Here is a 24,970-nt window from a genome sequence, read left to right on the forward strand (position 1 = left end):
TTAACAGGAATAAGAAAATAATAACATTTTTAAAAAATAAACTTTTTTACTCTGTTTTATTCTATTTTAACTGTCTGATTTTATTGCTTAATTGTAGTTTTTTTTATGTTTCAACCATGAAAATCACTTTGTAACTTAGCTTTGAATATAATATATATTTGTAATATAAATAAAATCTATTATTATTATTGTTGTATCATAATAATAATAATAATAATAATAATAATAATAATACACTACACTGAACATCTGCAATAAGATATGTTGAAATGTGCAATATACTCTTTACCATATGAGCAAAAAATAATGATACTGAACACTTGTGCAATAATAAGCTATGCTGCTGACTTGAATACTTGAGGCTGAGCCTGGCATCACTGCCAATTTTGTGAACTATTTTGTATGATTATTCTGCGGTTTAGCTCTATTCTTTATTTATCTACTTATTTATTTGGATTGGAGTTTTAAATGCACCTCTGGGGTTGTTGCACTCCAATACTATGTTCCTGCAATAGTTTTAAAAGTTAATTCCACCCAAATATTACTTTCCGTATAACTACTGTCAGTCTTGCAATTCAACTTGGTTGCTAAGATGTGCATGTTTGTGTAATTACCATAATTAACTCATTATCAGGTAAAATAAAGATGGAATCAAATGTAATGCTCTTTGCAGTTACAGTACTAGATCTCAACCAGATCTTTTTTAAATTATTACACATTTTTCACACCGTGGTTTTATTTCACACACAGACACACACACACACACACTCACACACACACACACACACACACACACACACACACACACACACACACAGACACACACACACACACACACACACACACACACACATTTACTCTTGTAAATAATGTAAATAATTTAAATAATCTCACTATTATTTATCTAATAAAGGAATATCTTATATTAAGATAAGATAGTAGTATTACAGCAGCAAGTGGACATTAGAAAATAGAAGAGCATCAATAAGAAAGAATAAAGAGCAATAAATAAGTAAACAATAACCATTATAGTAGAAATATATAATTCAAATAATAATAATAGTGATATTATTTACATTATTTACAGCACAACAGTAATATTAGTATTGAGTGGTAATATACCAGAGACAATGTTGTTATTGCACAGATTAAAGTGAAGAAAAAATATATGTATATTATTGCACAGTTTAATTGAAATTCGTCATATACATGAAATACTGATATTGCACAGCATTGGACATTAAAAGAGCATTCTCTTATCTTAACTTATCTCTCACACACACGCACGCACGCACGCACGCACGCACGCACACACACACACACACACACACACACACACACACACTGTATGTCATAAATCTAATAATAATATTACGGAAATACCATATACACAAAGCTAAATTTAGTCACGCAAATACGTTTTTTGGCATTTCAAAGGGAAACTGAACAATACATCCAGAGCATCTGTGACTCGAATAATAAGAAAGCTATCAAAACATATAATTTGTGCACTTTATTTACTGTATTTATTTGAATAACCCTCCTGGCTGATGTTCATTTGTTTGTATGTACATTAACAACTGCCTTTGTACTGAAATATTATTGTCAATAAAGGTTTTTTGAAGAAAAAAAAGAAAGAAAAAAAACTGCAGCTTCTTCCGGTTTTGCAGGAATCCCCCTACTGGTCGCAAAAGTAACTGCGTAGTGCTTTTCAATGGCAGAGTGTTTGTAATGAACAGTAGGTGGCGGTAATGCACTAACACGTTGTTTGCCGACTGCCGACAAATTTAAAGAAGAAGAAGAAGGATGAGAAGGAGGGTGTACGCAGAATGCGGGTAGGAGCCAAACAAGGATCGCTGCTGTTATTTCCCAATCTCACTTGCGTCGCTCCCTGTTTTTAGGGAAGTGACTCACACATACACACACACACTGACGTTAAAGAAGACATGTTTTAGCTCAGATGTATAATGGCTACAGTGGCTCCAGTGACATGACGCCGACACGATGTTTTGTACCTTAACGTTACTCTTGTGGATCTACGTCGACCAAGGTAAATATTAAATACCCGTTTTAAGCGAAGTGTTCTGAGGTGAAGAAATCTGTGTGTGTGTGTGTGTGTGTGTGTGTGTGTGTGTGTGTGTGTGTGTGTGTGTGTGTGTGTGTGTGTGTGTGTGTGTGTGTTTGTGTGTGTGCGTGTGTGTGTGCGTGTGTGTGTGTGTATGCGTGTGTGTGTGAGAGAGAGAAAATGAAAGTTAATGTTTTAATAATTAATGTCGGCTCCTGTGGTTTAATCGGCACATGGAGGATCCTTATCCATTATTATCCTTTAAAAATCAGGTTTAAATATAGTAAATATTAGACAAACCTGTCAGAAACCAGAGGTGGAAAGTACACTTACTGTAGTACAGTTAGAGGTACTTGTACTTTACTGTAGTACAGTTAGAGGTACTTGTACTTTACTGTAGTACAGTTTGAGGTACTTGTACTTTACTGTAGTACAGTTTGAGGTACTTGTACTTTACTGTAATATTTCCATGTGATGCTACTTTCTACATCTCAGAGGGAAATATTGTACTTTCTACTCCACTACATTTATGTGACAGATTTAGTTACTTTTCAGATGCAGATTTGACACAATGGATAAAATAACAAGCTTTATAAATACAACACATTGTTAAAGATGAAACCAAAGAGCAGTGTGTAGTCGGCTCACATTTCAGATGTCTATGAGTTGTTAACAGCTCCACCAAATACTGATTTTTCCCTCTAAACTTCTCACATGCTTTCATTTCAATAAATGTTCAAATGATCCAATATTTCAGCAAAAATCAAAGATTAGAGAAAAAGTCCAAAAACTGAAAACACATTAGTGTATCAGAACTTAGTTTTGTATGTACTTTTACTGTAATACTGCATACTACATCACTCATAATACTGCAGTACCTTTACTGTAATACTGCATACTACATCACTCATAATACTGCAGTACTTTTACTGTAATACTGCATACTACATCACTCATAATACTGCAGTACCTTTACTGTAATACTGCATACTACATCACTTATAATACTGCAGTACTTTTACTGTAATACTGCATACTACATCACTTATAATACTGCAGTACTTTTACTGTATTTTTACATTGCTCTATTGGTACTTTTTAAAAGTCTGAATATTTCTTCACCTCTGATGCAAACAGCAGACTTCAGGCTGGATTGCAAGTCATCAGTTGTGAAATATTTTAGTTTCCAAAGAAGCCTGACAGTGTTTGTATTCACTTTGATTTTATGAGTCACAAATTCCCACGTTCACTATTCCACCCGGCCGCCCCTTTATTCCTATTATGTTGAATTTAATTAGAAACATGCAACAGTGTAGCAGAATTGGTCAATCCTTTAAATAAACAATAATTACTATTAATTATTATTATTAACTATAACAGCAGATTAATGTAGAATTTTAAAAAAACAAAGAAAAGAGAGAAAATTGATTTGATTTAAAACTGAGGTGACTGACTAACTAACCCCCAAATCACAAATACAGCCAGGAACCAATCACATGCCTTCCTTTAAAAAATAAAAGACCATTTAAGTCTTAAAGTCTATTCTAAAACTCAACTATGGCTGCCACTCCTAGAGATTTTTCTTATAGATTCATTAACTGATTATTCTCAAGATTAATAATTTGGTCTGAAACATCCGTCACAACATCCTGGAGTCCGAGGTGATGTCTCCGAGAGTTTTAATTTGTCCAAAACCCCCCAAAATATTAAATTCACAGTAATTTAAGATCATGAAAAGCAACAAATTATCACATTTAAGAGTCGTAAATCTTCAATTATTTGGGTTAATCACAGCAGCTCTAATTTATTAAAGAACAAATAGGTGATACATTAAAATATTTTTTCCTCGTTCTCTTGTCTTTATTTTGTCTCGTCTGTCCAGCGCTGACTGAAACGCCGCCGCCGCCGCCACAGGATGTCCACGCTGATAACTGGCTGCTGACATGGAGTTCCGCCACCGAGGACAGAAATGTCACCTACACCGTCCAGTACAGGCCATAGTGAGCCCACAGATTCATTATCAGCTCATTAGTCGATGATTATCTATATTTATTGATTAGCCGTCTGTACCGCCACTACAGCTGTTTAAAAGCTTTATCTCACAATTCAAAGATAATCAGTTTACACATTAATTTGATGTTATATTCATTTAAGGAGCTGGAATCAGATACATTTTAAAATTCATTCCTTTTTAAAAAATGACTAAAAATGATCATTTTAATAATTATTAGAATTTGCAGCTGGAGTTGCAGTTATTTCATTATTTAGCTTCTTTATTTGTGACTTCTTGTTTCTGCTGATAGCAAATATCACTAAATAAACACCGTTAACAGTTTCTGGTCTGAATCTCGTCGTTGTTTTTCTTCCTCGTCTTTTCAGCTCTCACGACGAGCAGAAGTGGAAGAATGTGCCGTCCTGCGTCCAGACGCCTTCGAATTCCTGCAATGTCACTTTCACCAGAGACGAGGAGGAGAAACACAGATGCGTGATGCTGAGAGTGCAAGCGAAGAGACGAGGCCTGAAGTCTGCGCAGGTTGACGCCTGCAGCAAACACGGTGAGAGACACAAGAGAAGCTCTAAAGATCTGCACACTGTCAGAGTTTGAATATTGATATAAGGGTCAGTGACAAGAAAGAAAGACTCCAAATGTGGTAAGAATAAGACTCTGTAACACATACAAACATCTGTGTATCATTTTAGCATCTGTTATCTGTTTAATACTGCTTAAGGTTTAAAATATGTTTAAACTAGTTTTAAAAGCAGCATCAGGTTTGTTAAAATGTACATTTAGTATTTTTGTTGGTTTTATATCATTTGAAATGACATTTGCACCATTTTCTACCAAAAGTAAGACTGAATGCTCCTGAAAATGTCAAATGGTGTAACCACAAAAGAATGATACATATTACATATTTTATCACCTACAGTGTATTTAAGTGGACTTATACTAATAATGACTTCATTTAAAACATGTAAATGTTTCCTGATGTCTCAGCAATTCGATTGTTTTTTCCTTAAAGAGGTTTTAAAAAGGTTCTTAGAAATGTGCAGATACCCTGTTAGTGTATGAAAGGAGCTGTAAAAATCAGCGGGTTTCCTCTTGCAGTTTTTAAATCGATGTTATCTGTGAATTTCGTGTCCAGCGGAGACAAAACCAATCAAATCATTAAAACCCCACTGTTCACACAGGAAGTGACATCTTTCATTTCTGCCTGTGCGTGTTAACCATCGTCACCGAGGTGTGAACCACAGACTGCAACAGCTCAATAAAACCAAAGCACACTGTACTAACTTCATCTGTATCATTGATTATTGATTATTGGCAGGTTAAGATGAACATGTTTGTGATTTAATTTATTTATGAATGTTTGTTTGTTTTTTTGATTCCAGGTGACTTGTGCACGCCTAATGTCAGCCTGTTGGCGCACCGAGGATCTCTGACCGTTAATCTGAGCGGGAACAGCAAGTTGTACCAAGAATACGCCGCACACATAAAATACAACATTTACTACGGGAAGGAGGGAGAGACCCTGAAGGTGAGAGTCCTCATTAACAACAACAACAAGATTAAAAAAGTTTTCAGCTGTCGTTTAAGAATGAATAATTAATTTTGAATAAGAATATAATAATAAACGTTCTTTATATAGAACTTTTCTTAACAGTGTTACAAAGTGCTTTACAGAAGAAAATAAAACCAAACAAGGCAGATTAAAAATGAAGCAACAAGGAGCAGAAAAACAGGGAAAATGATCTTGTTAATTCAGAAAAACAGAGCTTTAAAAAAAAAAATAAAAAAAAAAGTTCAAGTAAATGCAATATAAAATGTTACAAAATGGTGAAAAATGTTAATCACTAAGATCAGCAGTCCACAATCCAAAGATAATCAGTTTACACATTAGTTTTATGTTATATTCATCTCAGCCAGCAGCAGCAGTCTGTGTAATAATGTCCTCCTCTCCCACACAGGAAAACAGGAGGCAGATATCCTCGGTGACCATCCCCGACCTGAAGGAGGGACAGCGGTACTGCGTCAGAGTCCAGTACCTGTTGTATGGAGATGAAGTCGGCATGAGCAGCTGCCCAATATGTGAAGAAATCCCCAAGACCAGTAAGACCATCTCTGTATTCTCTTTACTGTAATATGAGCTTAATGTAGTATGCAGTATTACAGTAAAAGTACTGCAGTATTATGAGTGATGTAGTATGCAGTATTACAGTAAAAGTACTGCAGTATTATGAGTGATGTAGTATGCAGTATTACAGTAAAAGTACTGCAGTATTATGAGCGATGTAGTATGCAGTATTACAGTAAAAGTACTGCAGTATTATGAGTGATGTAGTATGCAGTATTACAGTAAAAGTACTGCAGTATTATAGTGATGTAGTATGCAGTATTACAGTAAAAGTAGTGGTTTGGTCCTCTGACTGATATATTATTATTATGACATCATTAGATTATTAATAGTGAAGCATCAGTGTTAGAGCAGCATGTTACTGTTGTAGCTGCTGGAGGTGGAGCTAGTTTACACTACTTTATATACAGTTAGCTAGTTTAGTCCAGTGGTTCCCAACCTAGGGGTGGGGCCCCTCCAAAGGGTCAGCAGATAAATGTGAGGGGTGGTGAGATGATTAATGGGAGAGGAAAGAAGAAAAAACTAAGTTCTGATACACTAATGTGTTTTCAGTTTTTGGACTTTTTCTCTAATCTTTGATTTTTGCTGAAATATTGGATCATTTGAACATTTATTGAAATGAAAGCATGTGAGAAGTTTAGAGGGAAAAATCAGTATTTGGTGGAGCTGTTAACAACTCATAGACATCTGAAATGTGAGCCGACTACACACTGCTGTTTGGTTTCATCTTTAACAATGTGTTGTATTTATAAAGCTTGTTATTTTATCCATTGTGTCAAATCTGCATCTGAAAAGTAACTAAAGCTGTCAAATAAATGTAGTGGAGTAGAACGTACAATATTTCCCTCTGAGATGTAGAAAGTGGAACTATAATACATGATCATTAACAATGTCTCTGCATAATTACCACAAAACTCATTTAAAAAATTTAAACTGATCAGTGTGTTGAATATCAATTAATGAGAGTGTCTGTTTTGGCTTCTTACAGAGGAGAGAAATCAGTCTTAAAACACATGAAGTGTTGTGTTTTGAAATGATTGACAGCATTGGAGAGAATTGATGACTTAAAGGGAGAGTCCACTGAAAATCTGTTTTGAGTCAGTCAGATACTCACCGCTGTAGGTTTTTCAGAAAAACAACAAGACACACATTAAAACTTGTGTGTGTGTGTGTGTGTGTGTGTGTGTGTTCAGAGCCCCAAGAATCCAAACTAAAAGAGGCAATAATCGTTCCTGTTGTGGCCGTCAGCATCATCCTAGCTGTGGTTATCCTTTCTTACGTCCTCATCTACAAACGGAAGAAAATCAAACAGTATCTGCAACCGCCGTACGAGATCCCATCTGAGGTGGGTTAAACACACTGACCTCACAAACACCAGGTCAGACTGGATAAAGCTGTTTTTCTGTCTGTAATGATTCCTCCTGTTCATACTGACCATTAGAAGATCCCTTCATAATGTTTACTGTAATGATTCCTCCTGTTCATACTGACCATTAGAAGATACCTTCATCATGTTTACTGTAATGATTCCTCCTGTTCATACTGACCATTAGAAGATCCCTTCATAATGTTTACTGTAATGATTCCTCCTGTTCATACTGACCATTAGAAGATCCCTTCATAATGTTTACTGTAATGATTCCTCCTGTTCATACTGACCATTAGAAGATACCTTCATCATGTTTACTGTAATGATTCCTCCTGTTCATACTGACCATTAGAAGATCCCTTCATAATGTTTACTGTAATGATTCCTCCTGTTCATACTGACCATTAGAAGATCCCTTCATCATGTTTACTGTAATGATTCCTCCTGTTCATACTGACCATTAGAAGATCCCTTCATAATGTTTACTGTAATGATTCCTCCTGTTCATACTGACCATTAGAAGATCCCTTCATAATGTTTACAATGGAAGTGATGGAGGACTAAACCCACAGTCCTCCTCCTGTGGAAACATGAGTTTAAAAGTTGATCTGAAGCTAATATGAAGCTTCAGCCGTCCAAATGAAAGACAGAAAGAGAGAAAGAAAGAACAAGAAAGAAAGAACAAGAAGAAGGAGGAGGAAGATGAAGAAAGAAAAAAGAAAAAGGAGGAGGAAGAAGGGGGAAGGAAAGAAAGAAAATGTAGGAAGAAAGAAGAAGAAGAAAGGGGAGGAAGATAAGGAAAGAAAGTAAAGTAAAAGGTGGAAAGAAAGTAAGACGGAGCAAAATGAGGAAAGAAAGGAAAAAAAGGAGGAAGAAAGAAAAAATGAAGCAGAAAGAAAGAACAAGAAGTAGGAGGATAGATATAAAGAAAGAAAGGAGAGCAAATGAATCTTCATCTTCATCTTCTATGTTTCAACGTTACAGTGTTTTTAGTAGCAAAGTCTTTTTGTTACTATGGTTACACCACAGCTCAACAGGGAAACACTAAGAGGGAATCTGATGCTAAAAAGACTGTAAATTTGTCAGATATCACTTGATATGACTAACTCACACTGATGAAGCTCAATAGAAGCTGATCATCTACTTTAAATGACTGTTTGGAAACACTGTGATACAGTCCTCCATCACTGAACACTGGAAGCACATTAGAAGGAGATCTGTTAAGTGTGCAGGATTGTTTGGTCCTTTCACACTCAGATACATACCAGCATTGCATAAAGCACTTCTCTTTTTCTCTTGGGGAAATACAAAAAGATGAAAACATGACACAAGAAGAATAACGAAAGAGCTGCACGTCCACTTTAATGATTAGTGTGAACACAGACCGACTGTGTTGCTGTCAGTCTGATATAACAGTTCAGTGGTCAGAGATAATATCTGGTTGACAAACATAATCTGAGCTCAGATCAGCGTGCAGGCGCTTCTATATACCTATAATATATATTATAAATAATAGATAAATACTTATAAATGAGTAAGGGTGTGACGAGATCTCGTACCACGAAACAATATTTCTCGTCAACGTGAATTTTGTCTCGCGAAGCTATAATTAAGGGGCGCGCCAAAGAAAAAAGACGATCGTTTTTCTATCGCTCATTCGCACGTCATGTCTTCTTTTGATAATGTCACGTGTGGATCATTAACCTTGTTGCAGCTTCTACCTGCTGAGAAGATCTCAGTCAGCAGTAGGAGATGAGGAGAGGAGCAGCTTAACCTCAGGTCTCTACCATACACTGTATATAAAATGGACGTAAGATCCGTGACGTCACCCATTGGTTTGTGGACTGCAGCTCGGAAGCGAATAGTTTCGGATCTTACCCGCACATCTTGAAAATTTCCGGTGCATGCCGGGTAAAAAAAAAACACGGATTCTATTTATATGGGCATTGGGAGGAGCATGAGGCGCCCTCCTGAACCTGTGAACCAATCAACCTGTCAATCACGACGTAGCCACGCCCTAATGCATACCCTGCTTTATCGTCACATATAAAATCAGGGAGGCCAAAATGTCCCAAATGAACATCATACTGCATTGAAGAAGGCTTTAAACTAGCGATTGAGACCATAAACACATTTTGAAAACGTTTACTGAGGTTAGAAATCAAGTGAGAAGTTGGTGAATTCTCCATTGACTTGTATAGAGACGGAAGTCCTTTTGACACCAAAACGGTCGCCCCCTGGTGGCCTTTTGATAGAATGCAGTTTTAAGTTTCTTCCGCGTTGGCATCATTTCAGAGGACCGGAACTCCCCGCCTGATTTATACACTGAGAGCCTGAAGTAGGAGGAGCGGAGGAATCTAGCAGCTATGGAAGCCTAATGATGCCAAAAGTAAAATGAGACACACTACCAAATCATAACACAATTTATATGTTGTTCTACTATTTATGTGATACAGGATTTGTACAATTTACTTTTATTTCTGTGTTTTTTTATTAGCAATATGTTATAATTTGTGATAATTGGATTCTTTATTTAATTCATATTTATATATTAGAATTGTTTTTACTCTTTACAATTTACTTTTTATTATTTGTGATTGTATCTAACTTTTGTATTTATGGTTGTTATTTCCATAAATACCAAAATGATCCATCTATAAAATATCTATATGGGGAAACCTTTTACAGTGCTGCATACTGCATATGATAATTATATATTTAGAAAGTAGAAAAAAGTGATTCATTACAAGATGATTAGTTCAAACATTTCAATTCAATTTCCTTTTTGTGAATTTTTGAATAAAAGAACAGTCATGTATTTCCTCATTGAAGTTTTCTTAACAATATAGTTAAAATCTCGTCTCGTCTCGATCTCGTGAGCTGAGTGTATCGTCACACCCCTATAAATGAGTAAGAAGTACTTATAAATTAGAAGTATATACTTAAATATTTATAAATTAGGAAGAAATATACACTTAGAAATTAGAAGTGTATGCTCATAAAGGAGTATATACTTATAATCATACATTTAGGTAGTATATACTTTTTCACTATTCTATTAACTCATAGTCACTTGTAGTAATATAAACTATTAACTCATCGTGCAGAATGATAAAAGTTGGACTCAGCAAATCAATCAACAATCTTAAATAGAGATGATTGATTGATTGATTGATTGACTGATTTGATTTATATATTTTTGGACAAAGAAATACAAACAATTTAAAAAAACTAAACACAATCCCAAAAGACCAAATAATACACCATTAACTACTCAATTTACTAAAAAATAAAAATAACCATCACATCAGAAAGACAACAACAACCAAAATAAACAATTTAATTGCAAATCTCAGTGTAGATCTGTTCAATAAAGCAGTTCTAACCTGACTTCTATAAACCACTTTCATTATTAAAGACTTCATGTGTGGCGTGACACTGAAAAAAGGAACTTCTGATCGCACTATGAGTTATTCCCACAAATACATACAACTCACATGTGACCTGATTAAACAGCCTGTAACATGTTTCAGTCACGTTTGTCTTCTCTTCTAGTTCCTCCTCGATGACGTTCCCATCCCCAACAGCACCTACAGACCGCGGGACGAGATCTATGACACCATCTCTGTTATGACTCCACTGGAGGTCCGAGGACAGTGAAGGCCCTCGTGAGGTTTATATATTAAGAGTTAAGACTGAGAGGAATGTTTAACTGAGGATGGTCCGAAGATGATTTAAAACTTGTTTAATTTACTTTCCAGGTGAGAAAAAAGACAGAGATAGTATCTCCCACTCTCCATTTGTTTAATTCAGCTGGGAGCTTTTTAGGAAATGTAAAGTTTTTTGCACAGAAAGGAAGAGAATAATACTTCAATTCAGTCCTAAAAGAATAATCAGGTACCAGTATGAACACTGAAACATCCCTCCCCCTGTTCATATGGACCATGCACTACATTCAGTCCTCTTTACAAGCAGAAAACTGTATTTTTAACTTTTATCAGAAGTTATCTCAGAAGTCTGAATCAGTCAACTCTTCTAAAGTTCATATATTTTTAGTAGAACATTTGTGATTTGGTTTTAAAATGACAATAACTGTAAGTAGTCCCTTTAACCACTGCAGACTCACATTTGTTTATTAAGAAACCACCAAATCCAAATATCTATCAATCAATCAATCAATCAATCACTCAAACTGTATTTATATAGCACCTTTCAGACGGGTTAATGTAGTTCAAAGTGCTTCACAGTTGATTGATGTGCTGATCCACTGTGATGACTACTGATAATAAGACAAATGTCGACATAGCAAGACTAAAGACTAGCTTATAAAAGAGATACAAAGTCAAAAGAAAGATGAATCAATAAAAAGTGTGATTAAGACTAAAAGTTTCTTCATGACAGCAAGTAAAACCTCTTTCATGTGTTGATACTTAGTTGTGAAGGTTACAATGGAAATGTAATAAATTTACAGTTTACTAGTTTACTACTTACTACTTACTACTTATTTAAAATGTAATAAGTAATGTAACTATGTAAATTACTTAATCAAAGTAATGTAACTTATTGAGTTTGATGTAACCTCCTTTATAATCATCAACATTTTCATAAGTAACTGTAATTTATTTACACATTTTTCTCAGTAAAAAATTACAGTTGCATTTATTTTCTAATTAAATTACTTAACGCCGTTACATGTAACTATTTACTCCCCAATACGGCTCATGCTACTCCACATTCATCTATTTGACACTAGTTTTAAGGAAGGTCACTGCAGGTCGTTTCCTCTGAGCCATAAAAACTGCTGATTTGTTGAATACATAACAACCGTACACAGTTCTTTCTTTTCTTTTTTTTATATATCAGTCACAACATTTGTGTTTCACAAGCAGCAGTTTATGACACTCGCAGCATTAGAGCAGAAACAGAGCCTTCGTAGAGAGGAAGTGATAGCGAAGGCAGTCGAGCTCCCACAAAAAATCACTGTGAGCTAAAAAATCTAAATCTCCTGAAGCTTATACATGAACAAACACTCTTTAAATCTCTTATTGTACCAGCTAGATTTATCTAATAGGATTATTAAAGGTGCATTTTGGGCTTGAACATAACATTAACTTCCTTCTTTTTAACACAGAGGTCTTTTTTACGTGTTGTGGTTTACATAATCCTGCACTTGAGGTGGACTTTTTGTTTCTCTTTGTATTCTTTGTGTAGTTTTTGTGTGTTAAATGTGGTCTAAGACAGGGGGTTTCAAAGTTGGAGGCAGTGCTCTAATCCAGTAAAATGTGTGATTTGGTTAAGGGTTCAGATATGCAGTAGTTTTGGGGGATTTTTATAGTTTTTTCCACTTTTATTTAGAGTTAGTAACAGATAAATGCCTTCATGTATTTGTTGTAGTGTTAAGTTTGTCTAACAGCAGTATGAGGCTAAATTGAGTGTCTATGGCATCAAATAACATAATTAGGATCTAATAGGCATCCAAGAATTGAGCTAAACTAAGCAAGTAAATACTTAAGGGAGCTTTTTCTCAGACGTTGAAAACCTCTGGTCTAACAGATCCTGTATCTCAGTGGGATCTTACATTTCGCTGGAGCTGAAACAGTTAAATGTGAACTGAAAGCACAGAACTGGCGTGCTGTTGGTCTCATTATTTCTGCGGAGTTTTTTTTAGCAATCTCTCCTTCAGTTTTTATTGACTGATCTGATACGAGGCCTTAAAATTGGCCGTTTGGCTGTGTTTTCTAGTTTATTAAAATCATTTAGGGTTAATGAGGAGATGATTTGGATTTTCAATTTATAAATCAGTGATGATTTATACTCATATGCTGACTTTATGTTAATCTGATAACAGTTCAGACTAAAGTGAAAGAGAAATGTTTAACCTCACAAGACCTGCAAGCGCCTCTCAACTTCCTCTAACGTCTCTCAGATTGTTGATGTGTTTTCAGATCTGCTTTGAGATATAAAATACTCCTTAACACAATCTGACCTTTTATGGGTTTCTTTACTTTGAGCTGCAAATTTCCCCACTGTGGGACTAATAAAGGAATATCTTATCATATCTTATCATACCTTATCTTGTCTTATCTTATGGTGTTGTTCGGCTACCTGAGAGTCTTAACGAACGCTAATCCACTGCTTCAAAATCTTTGCACAAATGGAAGCATTTCTCTAAAATGTTGCAGTTCCTGTCTGAACACTGTTAGATCATCCTAAATGCTACTTTTGTTTTTCAATTGAATTAATCAACTAAAAATGTCTTACTTTTGATACGAACTGCACACACTTAAATGTAAATATGATAATGCGATTTAACAGTTTTCTGCTGCTTCTTCACCTATAAAGGTATTTTTGTATGAATATAAAATGTCTTAATTAACAAGCTTAAATCTTGCATATGAGTTTTTTTTTCTTCCAATAACTGCTTCACTTTGACTTCTTACATCATTTTTACAACACTTGAGTCCATAATGTGTCTTTTAACTGCAGGTGATGAAGCTACCAGCGTTGCCAAATGTATGATCATTATTGTATTTGCATGATAATTTTGCCCTCTGTACAATATACGATTGATAATGTCAAAAGTCCCATAATGTACGATAACTTTGCCCTCTTTACGATATACAATTGATAATGCCAAAAGTCCCATGATGTACGATAATTTTGCCCTCTGTACGATATACGATCGATAATACCAAAAGTCCCATAATGTACGATAATTTTGCCCTCTGTACGATTGATAATACCAAAAGTCCCATAATGTACGATAATTTTTCCCTCTGTACAATATACGATCGATAATACCAAAAGTCCCATAATGTACGATAATTTTGCCCTCTGTACGATATACGATTGATAATGCCAAAAGTCCCATAATGTACGTACATTTTTCCCTCTGTACGATATACGATTGATAATGCCAAAAGTCCCATAATGTACGTAAATGTTTCCCTCTGTACGATATATGATTGATAATGCCAAAAACCCCATAATGTACGATAATTTTGCCCTGTGTAAATATACGATTGATAATGCCAAAAACCCCATAATGTACGATAATTTGCAACTTCTACGTGTTACGTCTCACAAGTTCCTTTAAATGCTGTGGGAAATTAAAAACTTGCATCGACAGCACAGAAGATGCTACATGTAAAAATCAAACTGTATAAAAAGCTTCTAAAAGTCGTGTTAAGGCCCATCCATGAACGCAGCACTCATGTTTTCAGGATTCAGGATTGAACCTTTTTAATTCATTACTTTTTCTTTTTTTAATGTAGTATTTGATAGAAACCATTCAACTGTTTTAAATTGTCAGTAGATAATGTAATGATAATCAGTTTGGTTTTTGAGTCCATTTCCTCTTTACAAATGTCTGCGAGCTGGATGTCACAGTTTCTCTCTTCCGCTCTGCTGCTACGACAGATAAACAGATATAAAGATGTGTATTTCCAGAAACCTGAAAGTGAGACATTATATTGAGTTTTAACATCTTTTTATTCTGTTGACAAGTCAGAGAAGATTTAAAATCAAAGATGTAGAGAAGCTTCAGTTTGTGCATTACAAAGATTTTTAACACGTCTGAGCTGCTCCTCTTTCTGTATGATGATTTTAAATTGTGTTTTTGCTGTCAGGAAATACTAACGTTGCAGAGTAGTTATCTGATGGTTTCCGCTGAGACTCGGATTAATGCCGATACATGAGAGGCGCAAATTCAGCAAAAATCCCACCTTTCTCTCGCTCTCTCCATTTTATTTCCCTCTCTAATTCGCTGTAATTAATAAAAAAACAGTCTGTTGTAAAGTTGTCTTAAAGTCCTTTAATACTGATACTACGAGCATCTGGCTTCACAAAATTTGTTCTTTTTACTTAAATAATTAAAACAGCTACATAAAAACTGAAAGCATCAGAATACATACATCTCAATTTACAGATTACAGTTTTTTTTCTTCTTTTTTAAAACATGAGGACAAAAAAACAGACGATTAAAAAAAAACAGACTTAATCCTGAGGCATAACGACAGCGATTTATCTGTCAACAGGAAACTGATGTGAATCAGACCTGCGAGAAAATAAAGTTTTATCTTTTTTATCTGAAAAGAGGAAAAAAAAGACGTTATAATCCAGTGCATGTGTTGAACTTTGACATACGAGCACATAATAAAAAGCAGCTTCAGTGGAGACAGCAGGATAGGCTTTGTTTGTGTTCCCTCTGTGGTGGGTTCACACTCACGTCCACTTTAAAAATGAATTTATACCAATCAATCAATAACTTAACACACACACACACACATCAGTGATTTCCCTTTTTCTGACTCACTGCAGTGAAAATTACACCGAGACGTTTCTCCTCATCGCGCCGATAATAAAATGAACTAAGACTCAATAAAACTAAAGGAAGCTGCTCCTCAGTCAATCAATCATTCAATAATGAACATTAAATCCCTCATTCAGTCGTTTAAAATACAGTTTCAAAAATGATTTTTTTTTTTTTTTAAGTGAACAAAACCTGGATCTGAACTGAAAAGACAAAGAGCTATTTATAAGATTTATATTCCCTAAAACTACTAAAAATACTGAGAATAGTAATTGTCTAAATGACAGGATGAATGTGTGTGTGTGCGTGTGTGTGTTGAAAAAGCACCACTGGTGGGTTTCTATTTAAAAAGCTGTGAAGGTTTAGAGCTGCACCCATTTGTTCACCAACAGGAAATTAATCAACTATTTTGACGATTAATTGAGAAAATAAAAATACTGTTTCTAGCCTTTAAAATTAATATGACGAAATACTAATTAATATTTCCCTGTTTCTTTAGTTTTCATCAATATTTCTGGATTTTTGACTCAAACAAGACATTTGAGGACATCTTATTTGGCATTTTCTGACATTTTATAGACAGAAACCACTAATCAGATAATCAGCCAATGAATTAAATAATGTTTAGTTGCAGCTCTGTGCAGGTTATTAAAGTGTGTGTGTGTGTGTGTGTGTGTGTGTGTGTGTGTGTGTGTGTGTGTGTGTGTGTGTGTGTGTGTGTGTGTGTGTGTGTGTGTGTGTGTGTGTGTGTGTGTGTGTGTGTGTGTGTGTGTGTGTGTGTGTGTGTGTGTGAAGAGAAATAAAAAAAGACCCTTTAACCCCATAAATCTTCAGTCCGGCCAAACTTGTAGATCAGAGTGCTGCAGAGGAGAGAAAAGAGAGAGAGACACAATTTTAAAACTTTTCAGAGGATGAATAATGCGGTTTTGGTTATTTGATTGATGTGGGGTTCGACTGAAAAGTTGGTGTCGAATATCACGCCGAGGTTACGGATGTGAGGGGAGGGAGACAGTGTGGAGTAGTCAGTGGTGATGGAGAGGTGGGGGGACTTGTTTCAGTTTCTAAATGAAGGGACAAGTCACCCAGTGCGTTTTTAACAACAACAGACCATAAACCATACAGCAGCCTGACAGCCAATCAGAATCCTTCCTATAAACTGTACAGCAGCCTGACAGCCAATCAGAATCCTTCCTATAAACTGTACAGCAGCCTGACAGCCAATCAGAATCCTTCCTATAAACTGTACAGCAGCCTGACAGCCAATCAGAATCCTTGCTATAAAACATACAGCAGCCCGACAGCCAATCAGAATGCTTGCTATAAACCATACAGCAGCCTGACAGCCAATCAGAATCCTTCCTATAAATCATACAGCAGCCTGACAGCCAATCAGAATCCTTCCTATAAATCATACAGCAGCCTGACAGCCAATCAGAATCCTTCCTATAAAATATACAGCAGCATGACAGCCAATCAGAATCCTTCCTATAAACGGTACAGCAGCCTGACAGCCAATCAGAATCCTTCCTATAAACCATACAGCAGCCTGACAGCCAATCAGAATCCTTCCTATAAACCATACAGCAGCCTGACATTTACAGTAAAACTTCAAAACCTGCAAATATCATCTTAATTATGACTTTATTTATTTCTATGTATTTATTGTAATGCAGCTTTGCTCCTCTCTCAGCACTCATCAATATCAATATCTAAGTGTAGATGCTCACATTGTTATCTTTATAGTTATTGTTATAGTTATCTCTCTTAGTGTGGACATTCTTTTATCCTTTAATAAAGTTACCTAAAAAAGATGAAGGCATTCTGAAAAAACACAGCGAGTCCCGGTGCCACTTCTTTCTCTGAAAAACAACAGAAGAAAAGGAAGAATTATAGTCAACATTATTATTATCATTATTATTATTATTAATGTGTCTGTAAATAGAGTCGTTAAAAGCATAATGAGATGAAACTAAAAAGATGAAACACTGGAGGAAACTGTTTTGTGTAGGGCTGTAATCTCCCAGTCGACTAGTTGATTTATTGGTCGATATGTTCTGGCTCGACCAAAATTCTGATTGGTCGATTTTTTGCCGTGTTAATTTCATCAGGTGGAAAGCACTAATTGCTAATGGGGGTGTTTTCAGAGCACCCCTGTTTCACAGGTAACAGTCTGTCTTCAGAACACCCCCCTTGTTTTCACTTTTTTTGGATTAGCCCAACCCACTGCAGACAGATTGAGGAGAGTAGAAGGCCTTGGTCTGGTGGTTTGCTGAATGTGTATTTAATTGTGAGCGTTTCATTTACAGTCAGTCCTCCTCTACCATGTCAAAGACATCGGCAATGTGGCAGCATTTTACAAAAATAGATAACGGACGCCCGCAAATGAGACGTAATCTCCCGGAATCTGGAGTGAACGAGCAAGAGCCGCACCAGAGAGTGACAGCGCACGTGTGTGTGTGTGCGTGTGTGTGTGTGTGTGTTTGTGTGACTATAAATGCAGCGCGTGTGAGAGCAAAGCATCCTTATAACTCTGTGTTGCCGCTTATTACACCGATTGATTTTGGCTTTTACACCTCTGCTATCACACACGTCCTATTTTACCTAAGACATGAAAATATAACATAATGTTTTTATATAGAGAGCTGTGAAAGAACTTTATGAAATCCTCATATCTACATAAATAAGGAGTTTTTTAACTGGAAATCATGCAAAGAATAGAAATATAAAGCTGGAATGTAAAGAATATGAGTCCTATAAGCAAACATATAAAATATGAATTGGTTGAAGCTTCTGAAGTGTGAGGATTTAAAGCTTTTCTTTGTTGATAAGACAAAAGAAGACAGTTGAAGACTCATGTTTGGCTCTAGAAATAATAATTGTCTGTTTTGCTGTGAGATGTTGATCCAGTCGCTGAATGTCGTGTATTTTTATAAAACTTTAAGCGGAGGGAGGGAGGGACTCACTGGGCACGACGTAGGCACCAAACAGGATCCAGATGGAGGCGATGAGCGAGCCGAACATCGTCATGAAGCCGATAAACAGCCAGAGACGAGCTCCTGAAACACACAGAGAGAGAGATTAACATTAAGGTTACTGATCAGTGTGAGGCAGCTGACACACACACACACACACACACACACACACACACACACACACACACACACACACACACACACACACACACACACACACACTTATAGAAACACACCTGTCCTGCCGAGGCAGCCCTCCCCGTACGTGTCTCCTCTCACCTGACCGTTAGAAACAGCATTGATCCTGAAAACAGACACAGTCGAGAATTAAAAGTTAGAAAATGTGTCAATTACATGTTTTTTCTGTGTCCATGTGGTTTATTTTAAATTTAAAGGTTTAAAATGTGAAAATAAACGTATGAATAACTTGCACACATTCTTTCTTTGTGGACCCAGCATCAAATTTCTGCTTTTAATCCATTTAGAGAGAATATATTAGAGGATTATGGCAAAAATGTCTAAGTGGTGTAACCATAAAAACTTTGTACCAAATAATTCAACTTGCTTAAAAACAGTAAATTCTCAATAAAACACCATATCAACTAGTTTGGCATGATCTTACATTATAACTTTATATTAAATAAAGGTAATGGAATACAATTGTTCTAATTATTACATTTACTCTGGTAACCATGGAGATCAGGAAACATTTACATGTTTTAAATGAAGTCATTATTAGTATAAATCCACTTAAATACACTGTAGGTGATAACATATGTAATATGTATCATTCTTTTGTGGTTACACCATTTGACATTTTCAGGAGCATTCAGTCTTACTTTCGGTAAAAAATGGTGCAAATGTCATTTCAAATAATATAAAACCAACAAAAATACTAAATGTACATTTTAACAAACCTGATGCTGCTTTTAAATCTAGTTTAAAGACATGTTTGAATTGCTCATCTTGCCAACTCTTATTTGTCACTGATCCATGTACATCTTTACATCTTAAATCCACATAAACACTGCTCGGTGCTCTCACTCTGTTTGTGCTGTGATAGAGTTTGCCAATTTATGAAATGAACATTTAATTACAGTCATTCTCTCCTCATTAATATAAAAACCTCCCAGTTTCCGTGTGTGTGTGTGTGTGTACGTGTGTGTGTGTGTGTACGTGTGTGTGTGTGTGTGTGTGTGTGTGTGTGTGTGTGTGTGTGTGTGTGTGTGTGTGTGGTCTCTTACATGAAGAACGCAATGGTGGAGAAGACGCCACACGTGTGGAAGGCGTGGTTCATCTTCTCCGGGTTGGGATACGTCACCGCCGCGTCGATCATGATCCACCAGCCTGTGAAGAACTGAGAGGAGAGGATACAGTTGATTTAGTACATGAGATGCAGGTCCAGTTATTGAGCTGTTGGGGGAAGAGGGAGGAAAGGAGAGAAAACAAGGAATTTTTGGAGCAAAGTCTCAAAACCTGCATTCCACAAAACCGTTAATCGACTCACATTTGCAGCCCTGAACAAAAAAATCTGCCTATAAGATAAGATATTCCTTTATTTGTCCCACAATGGGGAAATTTGCTATAAATGTCCTGCTTCTAATAGTAGTATAGAGTACATTGCGATGGATTTCTCTGAACTGCTGGGTCATTCTGTCTGTAGGAGAGAAAGTTATTTAAGAAAGTTATTTAACCTTTACATACTGTTTATATTCTACACCCTTGCAGTATGTTCTGGGTCAATTTGGAAGAATCCCCTCATTAAAAAAGCGTCTATACCAAATGTTGAAGCACAGATGTGTTTAGAAAGCATCAATAGTGGATCTGATTGATCAATAAATGTGATTAAACCTTGATTCATGTTTCAGAGAGCAGAGAGAGTGTATTTTTTAGCTTTTACACCACTAAACATCTCCTATCACACAATATCATGTCCTATTTTACCTCAGACATGAAAATATAACATAGCAATAATGATTGAAATGTCTCTTTTTGGTAGTTTTGAGTCTCTTTAGTCACTCCATCTCATAGTTACTATGGTAACTAGTTCTTTCATCTCTTTTTGGTAGCAATTAGGTTTCTTTAGTCAATTTATGTCTCTTTTAGTCATTTTTGCATCTCTTTTTGGTGGTTATGTTATTTTATTGAAGTGTATTTTGTATTTTTGGAGAAAAAACATCTCCTATCACACAATATCATGTCCTATTTTACCAAAGACATGAAAATATAACAGCAATAATGATGGAAATGTTATTTTATATGTAAAGTGTAAAATGAGCAGAGCTTTATGGAGCTGTGGGGTTTATTGTATAACCATTAGAGCCATCAGTCTTCACTGCTACATCATAAAAAGAAATCCTCATAACTACTATCTTATTAAAACTATTAACTATTCATTTCACTAAAACACATGTCAATAGATACAGAGATAATCTGACCCAGAACAGCCTCAATGGACAAACATTTGTAGCATCTAGACAAAAATATAACATTTAAAATATTAACATTTTTGTGCATTTTGGGGCCACATTAGGAAAAGTCATCAAATTTCAGAGTAAAAGACATTTGGGGAGTTTTTACAAGCTGTTAAATGTCAAAACAGGTCAAATTTGACCCAAACAGTATGTAAGAGGTCAATTGTGATTATTCTGACTGATATTGCAACTGTGATAGGATTTACAACCTTCTGAAAAACAAAATATTCACATTTAATAAGCTTATCTTGTCCATTAATCGTCTGATCGTTGCAGCTCTAATAAATATCGCTCCTTTTTCTTCTAGGTTTTCTTTCTTTGCAGGTTTTTTCTGTCTGGATTCTTCTGAACTAACACTGATGAAAAAAATAACACGTTCGGCTGTGTGACAAGATGAAAAGGTGAAAATAACCTTCCTGTCCAACCGTCCCACACAGAACTTTGCGGTTCAGTAATTTGCTCCAGAACCAGGCGGGGAGTTCCGGTCCTCTGAAATGAGGCCAACGCGGAAGTAATTTAAAACTGCATTCTATCAAAAGGCCACCAGGGGGCGACCGTTTTGGTGTCAAAAGGACTTCCGTCTCTATACAAGTCAATGGAGAATTCACCAACTTCTCACTTGATTTCTAACCTCAGTAAACGTTTTCAAAATGTGTTTATGGTCTCAATCGCTAGTTTAAAGCCTTCTTCAATGCAGTATGATGTTCATTTGGGACATTTTGGCCTCCCTGATTTTATATGTGACGATAAAGCAGGGTATGCATTAGGGCGTGGCTACGTCGTGATTGACAGGTTGATTGGTTCACAGGTTCAGGAGGGCGCCTCATGCTCCTCCTGATGCCCATATAAGTAGAATCCCTGTTTTATTTTTTCCCAGCATGCATCCAAAACTATTGGCCTCCAAGCAGCAGTCCACAAACCAATGGGTGACGTCACGGATGTTACGTCCATTATATATACAGTCTATGTCCAGGACTCTTCACTCCATTAAAGCCCACAGTGCAGACCCTCATCACGGTCACATCGCCACTCACTACTTATATTTACTGGATAAACATTTTTGATCCGCTTAAACTTTTACTATTTGTTTCGTTTTTAAGCCAAAGAGAAAAAAAATCCCCTTCCGCTTTACCTCTCTAAAGAAAGTGAGAAAACAGAGATGACAGAAGATGATCCAGAAAGTATAGAGAATTAAATGAGCCTTTAAGAAAAAAGAAGATAGAAGCTACTTCTCTAGAGAGCAGGAAATTATGCCATTTCTAACCACAGTGCCCACGGCTGTGTGTGTGTGTGTGTGTGTGTGTGTGTGTGTGTGTGTGTGTGTGTGTGTGTGTGTGTGTGTGTGTGTGTGTGTCAAACGTCACAATCACACACACACACAATCACACACAGTCACAATCACACACACAGTCACAATCACACACACACACACACAGTCACAATCACACACACACAGTCACAGTCACAATCACACACACACACACACACACAGTCTCACACAGTCTCACACACACACACAATCACACACACAGTCTCACACACACACACACACACGCGCAAACACACACACACACACACACACACACACACACGCATACACAATCCCTAACACACACTCACCAGCACTCCTGCTACGATAGAGGCCACAGCGTTCCTCCTCTCTCCCCAGTCGATGCATTCACACTCCGGCCAGCGGAAGTTGTCCAGAAATCCCGCCATCTGTGTCCTCTTCCTCCTCGTTCTCTGATCCTTCTCTGCACAGGTGAACCGGTGCTCTTCCTCTTCCTCCTCCTCTTCGGTCTCTGTTAACAGCTGCTGCTCCTCGCTGACTGCAGGCTGCTCTGCTTCTGGCTTCTACCTGGAAATTAGGATATATTTTATATGAATCTCTCCCTAAATGCTCAGAATTAAGTCTCTTCTCAGTATGTCATGATTTATGACCCTTAGTGGTTAAACTATAAAAGAACCATATGTGTCAAAATCTCCTTGTTTTTTCATTAAATCTGTATTGATACATAACTTTTCTTTTTTTCGGGAAAATTCTTTAATAGATATATCAGTGTTTCCCACAGAATTTTGAGAGACTATGGAAGAAAATGTTGTACATCTTTAAGTCAAACGCATCATTCTGGTGCAACATTAAGGTTATACACACAGACAGACACACACACACACACACACACACACACACACACACACTCAAACACAGTCACACACACACAAAGTCACACAATAACACACACAAAAACAGTCACAAACACACAGTCACACAGTAACACACACACAAACACAGTCACACGCACACACGCAAAAACAGTCACAAACACACAGTCACACACACAAAGTCACACAGTAACACACAAACAGCCTCTCTCTCTCACACACACACACACACACACACACACACACACACACACACACAATCAAACACAGTCACACATACACAAACAGTCTCTCTCTCTCTCACACACACACACAATCAAACACAGTCACACACACACAAACAGTCACACAAACACAGTCACACAAACACACACAGTCACACAAACACAGTCACACACACAAAGTCACACAGTAACACAAAGACACACACAAACAGTCTCTCTCTCTCACACACACACACACTGTGACACTAGCGTTATACTAACGTCATTGCATAGTTAATATATATTATAACATTATTATATTAAAGTGATCGTTTGTTTGCTTGTTTATCACAGTGAGCAGTTTTATATAATAACTAATAATAAATAAAATGTTCTTCTTTCTTATTGACGCAGGAAGCTAACAGTAGCTAGCATCACATCCAGCTGAGGCTATCTTTTGTTTAAAAACGATATTAAAACATGTCGATAAACACTTAAAATCAAGTTTATACACACTGATATTAATAACTATACTTAATGGTTCCCAATAAGCTTCTGTGACGTGTTTTAATGCAGTTTGCTCACCTTTAAAGTCAGTGATTGATTTCAGTTTCCTTTTAAAGCGTCTTCTTCTTCTTCTGTGTTATTCTGCGTTAAAAACTCACTACCGCCACCTGCTGACAGAGGAGTTACCTGCACCAATAAATTAAGAAATAAAATAAATATTAATAATGATGATAATAATAATAATATACGAAATAATAATAGTAATCATAATAAATAAAAACAATAACAATACTACTCATAATAATGATAATCATACATGAAATAAAAAATAGTTAAAACATTAATATAAAGCTAAAAAATAACAACAACAACAATAATAATAATAGTAAACTTTAATACAAAGGATCAGATATAAGATATAAACTTTATTGTCCCCGCAGGGAAAGTATTTCTCAGTGGGTAAACATGTTGGTCTCCGGCATTGCCGTACAGGCACCTAAAAGCACCCTACCACAAAAAGTAGAGAGAAAAAAACAAAACAAAACAAACAAAAACACACAAACTATGAGTTAAAAGACAGGCTTCACATCACCATCCCATAACAGACAAATAGCATCAGTCCATTAAAAAAAGCCTTCTGACTAAAGGGAAATAAATACAATAAATACATATATGATATTCTCATAAGAGAAGGTGTTCAGACCTGCTGAACAGAGGCCCAGAGAGAAATTAAGGCCTGCCATTACTTTTCAGGTGTTTGTTTAGGTGGCTAA

General features: G+C 36.2%; 2 protein-coding genes across 2 annotated transcripts; one reads left to right on the forward strand and one right to left on the reverse strand.

Annotated features, from left to right (window-relative positions):
- Nucleotides 1–1,868: 1,868 nt before the first annotated feature.
- Nucleotides 1,869–16,740, forward strand: ifngr2 (interferon gamma receptor 2). The gene is made up of 8 exons (XM_062431883.1): nucleotides 1,869–2,050; nucleotides 3,948–4,065; nucleotides 4,445–4,620; nucleotides 5,456–5,601; nucleotides 6,032–6,173; nucleotides 7,392–7,543; nucleotides 11,123–11,235; nucleotides 16,674–16,740. The coding sequence occupies exons 1-7, from the start codon at nucleotides 2,005–2,007 to the stop codon at nucleotides 11,225–11,227; spliced, it is 885 nt and encodes a 294-aa protein (XP_062287867.1). The 5' UTR covers nucleotides 1,869–2,004; the 3' UTR covers nucleotides 11,228–11,235; nucleotides 16,674–16,740.
- Nucleotides 15,255–24,323, reverse strand: LOC133993045 (transmembrane protein 50B). The gene is made up of 7 exons (XM_062431888.1): nucleotides 24,276–24,323; nucleotides 22,945–23,182; nucleotides 20,095–20,207; nucleotides 19,087–19,154; nucleotides 18,842–18,934; nucleotides 17,680–17,737; nucleotides 15,255–16,738 (listed from the first exon to the last, which is right to left on the reverse strand). The coding sequence occupies exons 2-7, from the start codon at nucleotides 23,041–23,043 to the stop codon at nucleotides 16,693–16,695; spliced, it is 477 nt and encodes a 158-aa protein (XP_062287872.1). The 5' UTR covers nucleotides 23,044–23,182; nucleotides 24,276–24,323; the 3' UTR covers nucleotides 15,255–16,692.
- Nucleotides 24,324–24,970: the final 647 nt, after the last annotated feature.

This window comes from Scomber scombrus, chromosome 13 (genome assembly GCF_963691925.1).
Source record: "Scomber scombrus chromosome 13, fScoSco1.1, whole genome shotgun sequence".
NCBI classification, from domain to species: Eukaryota; Metazoa; Chordata; class Actinopteri; order Scombriformes; family Scombridae; genus Scomber; species Scomber scombrus.